This window comes from Cornus florida, unplaced genomic scaffold (genome assembly GCF_030987335.1).
Source record: "Cornus florida cultivar Cherokee Brave unplaced genomic scaffold, ASM3098733v1 CherokeeBrave_3.0.0_Hap2_Chr02, whole genome shotgun sequence".
Classification (NCBI taxonomy): Eukaryota; Viridiplantae; Streptophyta; class Magnoliopsida; order Cornales; family Cornaceae; genus Cornus; species Cornus florida.
Genome location: NW_026775572.1, coordinates 43,844,679 through 43,857,343, shown reverse-complemented (window position 1 = coordinate 43,857,343; position 12,665 = coordinate 43,844,679). Strand labels below are relative to the sequence as shown.

At 36.4% G+C, this 12,665-nt stretch overlaps 1 protein-coding gene across 1 annotated transcript; it reads left to right on the top strand.

The window, feature by feature from the left end:
• Positions 1–256: 256 nt before the first annotated feature.
• On the top strand, positions 257–8,895 carry LOC132294818 (uncharacterized). Its single transcript, XM_059792818.1, has 4 exons — positions 257–715; positions 4,828–5,063; positions 5,269–6,091; positions 6,599–8,895. The coding sequence occupies exons 2-4, from the start codon at positions 4,830–4,832 to the stop codon at positions 8,815–8,817; spliced, it is 3,276 nt and encodes a 1,091-aa protein (XP_059648801.1). The 5' UTR covers positions 257–715; positions 4,828–4,829; the 3' UTR covers positions 8,818–8,895.
• The last annotated feature ends 3,770 nt before the right edge of the window (positions 8,896–12,665 follow it).

Genomic DNA, 12,665 nt, shown 5'->3' with positions numbered 1-12,665 from the left:
ATTGAAGTATTTTATATTAGCAACTAGCTCAGACTCAGGATTTGTCAAGCGTTGTTGTTGGTGTTGTATTTAATATCTATCTATCTATATATATTGTTGTAATAATGTATGGTATTAAATATAATATTTAATTTTCATTAATATCTGTACCAAAAGCAAGGAAGGTGGAGAGAATCTAGAAATGCCCATTTCTTTTTCAGTTCCTCAAAAACCCAGAAATTATTTATTTATTAAATAGGAAATGAAATCATCATAGAGTGAGAGAGAGAGAGGAGTGAGAAAAAAGCAGAGAATAAAAGAGACCCGATGTCGACAAATTTCATGTCACTGTTCTTAGAAGGTCGTTTGTTTATGTGAAGATTTCTTATCTGGGATCTCTCTCTCTCTCTAACTCTAGAAAAACTCTTTCTGCTCACTCTCTCTCTCTCTCTCTCTCTAAAAACTTTCTTTCTTTCAGAGACTGGCCCGGCCCAGCGCATCGAAATCTCCATAGACGATCTAAGCATCTTCAAATTGCTGTTACGAAAATACCCATTTATTTGTTTTTTTTATTTATTAAATTTTGTTCCCTTTTTTGCTTCTTTTGTCCTTGCTAGTGGCAGTCTGAGACTCTGAATGTCCATGATTCTGAGTCTTTGGGTATTAGAAGTGCTGTTGAATGATTGAACCCACAAGGGGTTCCTAAGGAGAGGTGATTGCAGGATGTAGGTCTGAGGTAAATTTTATTATTTTTATTTATTTTTAGTGTTTGAGGTATGATGGGTTTCTTCATTTGATGATATGGTTAATTGGGATTTTGTTATTGTCAAGTTTCCTTTTTGGGTTTTTTGACATTATTGATTTTGATGACTTGGAACTATTATTTCTTGCATTTGGCTTATTATATCTAGACTCACTTTATTATAGTTTGTTCCTTTGTTTTCTTATCCATAAATTGATGTATATTTGGATAATTGATGAGTGAATAGTGATAGTTTTTATTTGGGATCTGTTCTAGCTTCTGCTTTTATCTAGATTCTCCTTATTGGAAATTTGGCAATGTAAAAAAAAATTACGACTTTGCTTACTGATGATAGGGATTTATGCAATTTTACTACGTTCAGTTTTCGATTGGAGTATTTGAGATTACAAGGGCTTATTTATCAGTCTTGATGTTGCTGTTTAGATTTTTTTTCCCTGTATTTCTGATGAGAAATTGATTTTGTGCTAGATAACAATTTATCTTTATGTTACCTATGTCGTTTTAATTGCATTCGTTAAGTGGAAAGATTGAATATTGAATTCATAATACTTTTTTGGGTAGCAACCGGATTGGGATGGTTCGATTTCTCCTAGGATTCGTGCAAAATTTTTCTGTTCATTATGTGCCTGATAACATTTGTCTTTATGTTAAGTAAGGCATTATGGTTGCATTTGTTAAGTATAATTTGGTAGTAATATAAGGGAAAGATTGAATGTTGAATTCATTATAGCTTGTCCTGAAGAAACTGGACTGGGATGGTTCGATTTCTCCTACGATTTGTGCAAAAATTTCCCTTTGATTATGTGCATGATAAAAATTTGTCTTTACATTAAGTAAGTCATTATAGTTGCATTTGTTAAGTGTATGATTCGATAGCAATCAAAAGGAAAGATTGAATATTGAATTCATTATAGCTTGTCCGGTGACAGCCGGACTGGGATGGTTCAATTTCTCCTAGGATTTGTGCATGATTTTTCCGTTGATTATGTGCATGATAACAATTTGTCTTTACATTAAGTAAGTCATTATAGTTGCATTTGTTAAGTGTATGATTTGATAGCAATAAAAAGGAAAGATTGAATGTTGAATTCATTATAGCATGTCCTGTAGCAGCTGCACTGGGATGGTTCGATTTCTCCTAGGATTCGTGCAAAAATTTTCCATTGATAATGTGCACGATAACAATTTGTCTTTATGTTAAATAAGTCGTTGAAGTTGCATTTTTTAAGTGTATGATTCGGTAGTAATAAAAAGGAAAGAGTGAATGTTGAATTCATTTTAGCTTGTATGGTAGCAACCGGACTGGGATAAATCAATTTCTCCTAGGATTCATGCAAAAAATTTCCATTGATTGTGTGCATGATAACAATTTATCTTTATGTTAAATAAATCGTTACGGTTTCATTTGTTAAGTGTATGATTCGGTAGTAATAAAAAGGAAAGACTGAATGTTGAATTCATTGTATCTTGTCCGGTAGCAACCGATCTGGGATGGTTTGATTTTATCCTAGGATTTGTGCAAAATTTATCCTTTGATTATGTGCATGATAACAATTTATCTTTATGTTAAGTAAGTCGTTATAGAATTTGTTAAGTATTTGATTTGGTAGTATTAAAAAGGAAAGATTGAATTTTGAATTCATTATAGCTTGTCTGGTAGCAAATGGACAGTGATGATTTGATTTCTCCTTGGATTTGTGCAAAACTTTTCTGAGTGACAGTACATTGACACCTCATCAAATGCATTACTCTTCAAAACATTTTTTTAATGCATCTAAGTTGCATACTGGAATTAAGTCGGTAGTATTATGTGGTTTTACCATATCTGAGATCTGCAAGGTGCTGTCTAGAATATTGTTGCATAATTCTTTTCAATGTATATATCTTTCCCAACAATTTTTTTGTCTTGCATCATGTCAAATTCTATGGACTACAATCAAAAGTTAATATCTTGCTCCGGTTCACCTTTGTGGCTTGAACCCTAAACCACAAGGCCAAGGTTTGAGACTGGTAGAACGTATGCCAAAGCTGATATCTTGCATATATTTGCAATATGTCTACTTTGCAAAGCATAGTTGTGTAGTGAACTTCTATTTTCATGTTTGATTTATGTTGCTCTTTTGAGTGCTGTCGTCTTTCCAAATTGATAAGAGATGTGTGTACCTCTATTTCGGGTGGCTTTATAGTAATTTGGTAAGTGGATCATTGTTACTATACAGTTTGAGGAAGTTAGCCACCTGTAGATACTTTTTTTTCATTTTACTGGCGTGATAATGCCAACTAGGAGTCTAGGAGTATGAGCATTTGAGCTCTATCCTATGATTTTCTTGTTTTTTGGACACTGAGGCAAGATGAAATTTTATTTCTTAAAAGTGAAAAATAAAAAATAAATAAAATTGCTAATATGAAGGGGAAAAATTAAACAGTAACATTGTAACTCTATTCCTATTAGAGAAAGGTTATAAAAAAGTTAGTTATACTAAGGGAACAAGAATGAAGTTATGGTAGAGATAAATGCCTTCTTTGTTTAAAATATTAATTTTGTAAATCGGACGCCGAATAAAGGTAAAAATTTGAGAGAGAGACTGAGAAACAATGCAGAATGTTGGGTCTTTAAATGGTGTCGTAATTCAGATTGGAAACTGAAACTTCCCGAGTTAGCCCAAATTCAAATCTAAATATCTATCCATTGTCCGGCTGAACTTTATGGAAGATCACTGAAAAGTGCCACAACATAAACAATTTTCTGTTCCTAAAAATTCACCATTTCCTTGAGTTATTGACCACCTTGACGAATCCAACATCCTTCCACAGTCTCAGTAGTCCTTAGTATCACCTTATGCTCATCGGTCTGAGTATCATCTTTTGTCCATCTGATGGGCAGATTTACAGTAATTGCCAAAGTCACGAGATCATTTTTTTTAGACAAGAACCTGTCATGGTTTGAGTCCTCAAAATTTTAGTTGGCATTCTGTGTTCCAGCATTTGCGTAATTGCATGACATGATTCATCATCTGATACATCTACCCATCCTGCGATTCCAAATCAACAGACCCCATTACTGAGGTATGGCAAGTCTTTTTTTAAAGGAAGAGTAATAAGAACTGTGTTTTTTAACTAGAATGAGTTTTGGATTATCATGATTTCACATATCCTTAAATATCTTAGGTACATAACTGAAATTCTTGTGTTTTAATCTTACCTTGATGACTTCACTGAAAAATATTGTGTTAGGACTGCCCGGCTGTGCTTGATATGCATCGTTGGCCGATTCCTTAACAGTTTGAGCTTTTGGGATTATTGGTAATTTAACATGCTATCAAGAGTCTTGTGTTCTAGGAGGTCTTAGGTTAAAGTCTTCATCTTTACATTTGTTCTTCTGTTCCTTTCTTTGTGTTTGATGTGCTAGTTTGAACTCGTTCTGTTTGGTCTCTCCACATCTGAGATGGGGTTGACTTTAGGGAGGGTGCTGCTAGGCTCGATATACATTGTTGGACCCATTCCTAGGTAATTGTAATCTAAGAGAAGCAAATCTTTTTTTCCTGAATAAGAGGAGCAACATTGGGTTACATTTTTCAATGTTAATGCCTAATGTCCACCACCTACAGTATCAGTTCCAGGCAATGGAGGCAGCGCCCATGATTTTTGCTTTTTCTAGTCTAGATTACTGTGGTCAGTTAAACAAGTCATAGAGCATGCTATAGTGTGTTATTATGGTCGTGTGGATGCAGAATCACCCTAATCAAATGCAGTGAATGAAATAGGCTCATGAGCATCGTGTGGTTCTTGCAACTGTTCTTGCTTTTGTATATCAAATTAATTATCCATGCATGAGTTGTACGTTGGTGCTTCAAATTAGCAAATATATATACCAGGATCATCAAGGCTTCATCACCAAAAATAAAAGAAAATAAAAAGGAAGTGATATTTTTTTGGGGGTGTATCTGCTAATTCCCTGTTTGTACCAAGAACTACAGTGGGTAGCTTTACAAATAACTGAAAGTTACTTCAATTGCTTTTGTGGTAGGAATCTTGATAAGTGATTCATATGATTTATTAACACTTGCAATTTCATTGTTTGGCAGGAATGGGAACAACTGTGCATTGTAAAAGTTACTTGCCTGGGTATTACTCCATGAAGGATCTTAATGAAGATTCTAACAGTAGTGGCTGGCCACTATTTTATGGAGATAAGACCTCAACAAATGGGCAATATTACAATGACTTCTTGCTGCAGACTGTCACAGATGCATTTCCAGGATACGATAAGGATGCATTAAAGCAGATAATGCTCGAGCATGAGGCCGTATTCAAGAATCAGGTATAACCGGTCAAGTATCTATGTGGTCTCAAGATCTCATTTTTACAGTTCCAATAGTTTTGGTACTGTGAGGCATTTTTATATTAATAATGAAGGCCATTCATTTCTTGAGGGTCAAGTCAAGTTCAAATGGCCCTTGTTTTCTTAAGTGTCCTATTTATTTTGCCGATGCTTAAAATTATTTGAACTTTTTATTTCTCTCCAGGTGTTTGAACTCCACCGCCTTTACAGAATACAAAGGGACATGATGGATGAAGTTAAGAAAAGTGTTCTACATCAACAACGGATACCAATTGACACATCATCTTCATCAATCCCTTCGACATCTCAATTGCCTTCTGAAGATGCTCGGAAATGGCAAATCCCTATTTTTCCCTTGGCAAACTCTGTTTCTACAAAACCATCTATTTCGGGTGCTGAGATTGTTAATTCTCCTCTAAGTTGTACAAAAGTGAATAAAACAACAACTGGTCCAAGTCCACTCCAAAATGGATGTAGTTCAAAAGATTATGAAATGTTGGAGTTGAGACCCTCAAAGGTGAGGAAGAAGTTATTTGATCTTCAACTGCCAGCTGATGAGTATATTGATACTGAAGAAGGGGAACCGTCGCACGACAATAAGATGCCTAGCATTCCAAGTTATTTACCAAATGGAAATCATAAGGTTGCACCTGAGAGTGGTGTGAAGTTGTTTCTTGGTGTTGGTGGTGTGAAAATTGATCGTCAAGAGGATGCTTCAAGATCCGGTTCCTGTTTGAGGAGCTCTATTGGGTTGGCCGATTTGAACGCACCCATTCATGTTGAAGAAGAAACTGCTCCAGCATCTGTTGATTTTCTAGGCCGTGCTCCCTGCCATGGAGAGTTTAGAGGTCCAGATCTGTCTGTTAAATCAGAGTCACAGTTTCTAGGTCTGCCAAAGAAAATGCTGCAGAATTCCCAACATGGTAGCTCTAATGGGAGTTTGAACAATATATGTGTTGAGAATAAAAGAAATGGGAGAGATTGTTTATCCTATATGTTTGAAGCAGGTAAGCTTTTCTCTTGAAAATGCAAAGAATTCCATAAGTTGATCTTTTGTTTTGAATAAGCATTTTGCCCATATTTTAGCTATTGATGTCATGCCTGGACTGCCCTCAGTTTCTATGCAGGTGAAGATGTTGCAGATTCAGGAAATTTTCCAAGCTGTTTATATTTAAAACTAATTTAGCATTTTTTCTCCATATAAAACTTAACAACAATTAAATATTAGGTGGTAGTGAAAAAATGGAGTCAAATCTGAAGCCAATTCTTGAATCTTGACTTCACCAAATTTTCACGCTGGGAAAGTTTGTCCTTGGTTCACCAACTTTCCAACAGACATCCACTCATGGTCTGTCATACTAGTCATCTTTATGGAACCTCAGAATTTTGGGATCATTATTTTGCAGATTGTTTAAATTTAATCTGGAAATATAGGACTTCTGTCCAGAAATATTTTTTGCTTTGACCTTTTTATGTGTTGATGATTCCAATGCAAATGTTTTCTTTGTTTACAGGGCATAGTAAAAGCAATCTGAATTCTTTTTCACAAGGTCTCCAACCAGATAAGTTGCCTCTACCTTGCCAGCCAAGATATATTATGCCTAACAATGCTCATCAATCTCGAGTTCTTCCAACCAATCATAACAATGGAGATCTACGGAGAGAGGGAACATTTTTCGGTTTAGAAATCTCTGAAAGAAGTCGTGATACTCCTAATTTTAACCATATGGAACCAGTTGTGGCTTCCCATATGCCCAGTCCATATCAATTTGTTAATTCCTCTGATTTGGCCAATGCTTGGTCTCAATCTGTCCCATCTTGGGGAAAGCCAAGTGGTAGCTTGACCCAGAAGTTGACATCAGTTCAGACACATCCGTGTTTGAGCTCATCTGTGACCTTGAGGGGTACTCCGCCTTCTGACCGCCACGAATTTTTTGGAAACAAGTGGCTACTTGATAGCAGTTCTAGGTCAAATCATGGTTTTAGAAGCAATACACCTAACCAGGGAGAGATTTATTATGGGTCCTCATCAGTATCCAAGGAAGTACCAGCTCACATCCCTTCAGTTAACTTTGATTATCTGAATTGCAATAAGGATGATAATATAGCCTCCGGACGATCGATTAATGGTGGTTCTGGAAACTACTTCAAGGGATCAAATGTTGTAGATTTGACGTCTGCAAACGATATGAACTTAAATATGGTATTCTCAAAAAGTTCATCTAATGAGGTGGTTCCCCAGCAAAGTCTTGAGATCATTGATGGAGAAAGGAATCATTGGGACCGTCCGGCAGCGTTGCCTTGGCTTAGAGCTAAGCCTGCTGGTAAAAATGAGGTCACCAATGCGAGGAGGGACTCAAACTCGGTAGAACCCAGTTTCTTCCAAGCTTCTAACCATTTGTCCAACAAAAGTGAAACGGATAAATGTCTCAATCAAAATTCTACCCGTAATATAACATCAGCTTCAAGTGTCTCTGATGTTGGGGCCAAGAAGAGCAAGATAAGTGACTTCATGGGAAGTAGAAAGATCCTTGGGATTCCTATCTTTGAAAATCCTTGTAACTCTAAGAATGAGCTTTCTTCTCCTGTTTCTACCTCTGCATCCCTTCGTTGCCATCCTCAAGGTCAAGACATCAAGCATGGAGAGAAAAAAGTAGTAATCGATATAAATGTAGCTTGTGATCCTGTGGTTCCTGAGTCTGATAAACACATTGCTGCAGAAGTTCTGGTAGAAGAGAGGAAAATAGATATAGAAGTTGCTAGCTGCAGAAACCACATTGATCTGAACTTATCTGTGAGCGAGGATGAAGTTTTATTAGCACACCCTGTCGCAAGCACCAGTGCTAATGTAAAGATTGCAATAGGGATAGATCTGGAAGCCCCTGTGGTTCCAGAAATTGAGGAAGATCTTCCTGAGGAAGAAAGAAAGCAGCAGCATGAAACACCTTTACAAGCATCACATGATAAAGCTGAAGAGATACAGGACGAAGTTGTCAGGATTGCAGCAGAAGCTATAGTTGCCATCTCATCGTCCGGTCATCATGATCATATGGAGGACGCTACTTGCCACCCATCTGAAGCTGCTTGTCTCACGGACTCTCTCCTATGGTTTGTGGAGGTAATTTCTACCTGCGGTGATGATCTTGAGAGCAAGCTTGGGACCGAGTCAAGGGGCAAAGATGGTGGAGACAATGAGGAATCTTCCCCTCGTGAGATTGATTACTTTGAGGCCATGACATTGAATCTAATAGAGATCAAGGAAGAAGAGTATATGCCTAAGCCTCTGGTTCCCGATAACATGGAAGTGGAAGAAACGGGAGCCATTTCAGTCAATCGATCCCAAAAGGGACCAGGAAGGAGAGGGAGGCAGCGGAGGGATTTTCGAAAGGACATTCTTCCAGGCCTTGCTTCTTTGTCAAGGCATGAGGTAACCGAGGATCTTCAGACATTTGGAGGGCTGATGAGAGCTACAGGCCATCCGTGGAATTTAGGATTGACAAGGAGGAGCAGCTCTAGGAATGGAGGAGCTAGGGGACGGCGGCGGTCACTGGCTGAGCCTGACCTTGCTCCTGCTGTGGCTGGAAACACAATTTGCACACTGCTGATGCAGCAGCTTAATAATATAGAAGTGAGACCGGAGGATACAAGCCTAACGGGATGGGGAAAGACCACTAGGCGCCCCCGCCGCCAAAGATGCCCTGCAGGTAATCCTCCCTCTGTCCCTTTAACCTAATCAAGGACAAGGCTTTGATTTATGAATTGAGCATTTCATAGAGCGCATTTAGGAAGTAAAAAGCTTCTTTTTTTTTTTGTTTTTTGACTTTTGAGAGTGAGAGTGAGATTGTTGCTAGCTGTGGGGATTGTACATGTCTTCTAAGCCCATAGTTTGGACCAAACCCCCACCCCCCCCCCCCCCCCCCCCCCTCCCCCGACTATTCGTCTTCGGGATACCAACTTTGTATTATTCACAAATAATGTTGCATGATTTCTTCTGAGCCACATACAGCATTCCTTGAATGTGTGCAGCGCTTGAATGATCATTGTTGTTCAATCTTTGAAGTGATTTTCTAATAATCTGAAGTGCCATTTATTTGTTCATTGGTGAAATTAATCCACTAGACAAAAAAGGGGCATATTTTTGTCTAAAGAATTGTGTACTGGTGTGAGGTTGTTCTTATTTTTCAATACCATATTTTAGTAATGTCAGGTCAAATGCTGAAGTGCCCTCTTTTGGCCGTATGTGAAATGGATGAGAAAATAGGGTTTGATATATTTAGCCCTCAAAATAAACTGACTGACTACTCTAAAAGCTTGATCTGCTCAAGGTGTTACCAACTTTTGCCCCTCTCGGCACACATTGCCCTTTGCCTCGATCTTTCAAATTGTTCTTCGAAACGAATAGTGAAGCAACATCAGGTGTAGGCGATGGGAAGTCTGTACGCCCCCTTTCCTATCACTCCGTGACTTCGTATGAGCCTTTCAATTTACTCCCAGCTTGCCTGCATTGATCTTTTTGGTGTTGTCTGTCACTTTTCTTAGTACCCAATTCCTAAGAAGGCTCAGTGAGCTACTGTCAGGATCTCTGTGGGGCTGCTTAGAGAGATCGAACGAGGAAGACTAGTTGAAGCAACATCAGGTTTAGGCGATGGGAAGTCTGAACGTCACCTTTCCTTTCGAACGAGGAAGACTAGTTGAAGCAACATCGGGTTTAGGCGATGGGCGACCTTTCCTATCTCTTCTGTGACTTCGTTTGAGCCTTTTAAATTTGCTCCCAGCTTGCCTGCATTGGGCTTTTTGGTGTTACCTGACACTTTTCTTAGTAACCAATTCCCAAGAAGGCTCGGTGAGCTACTCCCATGATCTCTGTGGGACTCTTTAGACAGTTCAAAGGAGGAAGATTAATTGTAATAGACAGTATAAAATAGGAAGAGCGATCGAAAATGACATGGGATGAGATTTCTAAATTGACTTTAAAAAATTAAATATAATAGGTGAAATGTCATATAATATTAAGACAAAACCTGCTTTTAAGGCATAAGAGTATTTTTCATTATATTCTGACAGTCCTCTACACCAAACCATTACTTTATCCAGTTAAAAGAAGATTAACAAGTGTGAGGTTTTAGACAATTCTCTAATAAATAAAACTTGTTTAACGAGTCTGACATTGATTTAATTAATCAAAAGCCTATTTCTATGTTCCATGTGCATTGTACTGGCATGCGGATCATTGGAAAGTGGATCCAAGCTTCCACGAGCCTAGAGATAGTACAGGCCTTTAGGGTATGGTCTCTAATTTCTCTCTTTTAGGCAATTGTAATGCTACGTTTAAGTATCGAATTTTCATCTTAAATTTGAAATGAGATTCTCGTCTTAAATTTGAAATGAGATGCTCACGCATGAGCTCGTAAAGGAATTGAAAGCTTTCATATGTTTAGGATTTAAGCCTTTCATGTGAGTGTTATTGTTTTTTTCTTGACAAATTAGGGGTGAGGAAGATTCAAATGCGAGTATACTTTATCAACAATTATTGTCTTGTGTAATAGAAAAGGTACTGACGAACAAGTAATATAAATGTAACATTTAAATAGAAAATAATCATAAATTTTGAAAAGCAAAAATTTTAAAATTTATAAAAGATTAATAATAATAATAATAATAATACATAAATTGCGAATATAGGAGGAGTATACAAAATACAAAATATACCAAAACACAATACATTTTTAGTAATATAGTTGGAGAGTGTGTGCACGCGAAATGGAGGCGCGTTGAAACGGCTGCTAAAAAGAGAGAAAAGAAAGATCTTGTTTAGTACGCCTGGTTCGGAGCTGTTTGTCGGTTGTTTTCAGTTGATTTTCTATGTACCATTTGGATCAATCATAGTAGATAATGAACCGACCCAGTACAATTCCTACTTTTGTTTATGTCCTTTTTATCAACATTGTAATTACACTATTACCCCTTTACTTTACTTTTATTTGCTTGCATTGCTTGTCATATGGATATGATATGATTTGTTTAGTCCAATGATAACAATTCATGTGTTGTAGGGGAATCTGGAACAACTTTTAATAATATAATGCAAATCACCTACTACTACTATTCTCTTTATTTTATTTTATTTATGTTTACTTATTAATTAAATTGATTATTTAATTTTATTTATTGAGTTTTCATCCAATCCAACTTAGCAAGACAACTGCCACTATGGCACTGTCTGATCATTCACGATCCTTCAAAGACAAGGTGGAAAATATGACAATAAACAATTTGGACTGTTTCCCACCATATTATACCTAAACGTCCCTCAATCATTCAAGTAGGGGCCTTAGACAAAAGTAATCAATCTAACTGAGTTATATATATATATATATAATACAGGGATTTGACATTTGCAGTCACATTTGATTTTATAATTTAAGAAGGAATGGTGATAAAACACTTCACTTTAATGTGAAATGAAATAATTATCTTTAATTCAACTCATAAAAATCAAGTATAAGAGACATTTGCATTATTTAATTTTTCAAAAATTGTGTATTTATATATAATAAAAAAAGGTAGAATGCATTTATCATCTCCCCAATTCCTGAAGTAAGGACTAAAGAGTATTTTTTGTGGTAGTTGTGGGGTTTAAAAGTGTTTTCAAGACAATTGTGTTGTCTCTTTCTAAAATGTAAGTGGACTATAAGATTATAAAAGTGGGACTTCGATATAATTTTCTTCTAATATTTTAATAAAAATGATGTTAATTAAAATAGTGAAGTTAAGTTTCTAGAGTAGGTAGATGAATAAACACCAAATAAATAAACAAAAGAATATATGGTTGTGAGAAAAACAAAGTGTTATACGTAATGTCAACACTCTCTATGACACAACGCATTTTAAAACTGTGATAACCATGAACCTATCAGAACTTCAAAGTTAAATGCATTTACTCTGAAGTACTTCAAAGTTAAATGCATTTACTCTGAAGTAATACAAGAATGTATGAACTCCTTAGAAGTCTCTGGTCTGAGAAAGCCAGACATAGCGCATTTTAAAACTGTGATAACCATGAACCCATCAGAACTTCAAAGTTAAATGTATTTACTCCGAAGTAATACAAGAATGTATGAACTCCTTAGAAGTCTCTGGTCTGACGAAGCCAAAAACGAATGACATTGTGTCGATGTAGGATGAGGTATATATATATATAATGGAGGGGATTAAAAATCAGTTAGATCCCTTTTGCCAATATATGACTTCATTTTTTTCCCAAACAAAATTGGACAGCGTACACGTTTTTTTGATAAAAAAAAAAAAAAAAATCTTGAATGAGGAGACAAGAAGAAACAATCTCAAATGGAACCCTTCCAAGATAATTTTGTTTTTTTATAGAAAAACAGTATTTTAAATTGTAAAAAGAAAAAAAATATATATTCTCATGATAGAACCTACATTATAAAATGAGGTCTTTTTCACATGTGACTCGCGCAGGGGCCTCAATGGACTTATAATAGGCAGCCTGTACAAGATCAACCTGTTGTAGTTTTTATTTTTATTATTATTCCGTGCCATTTCATATTCTTCAAAGTG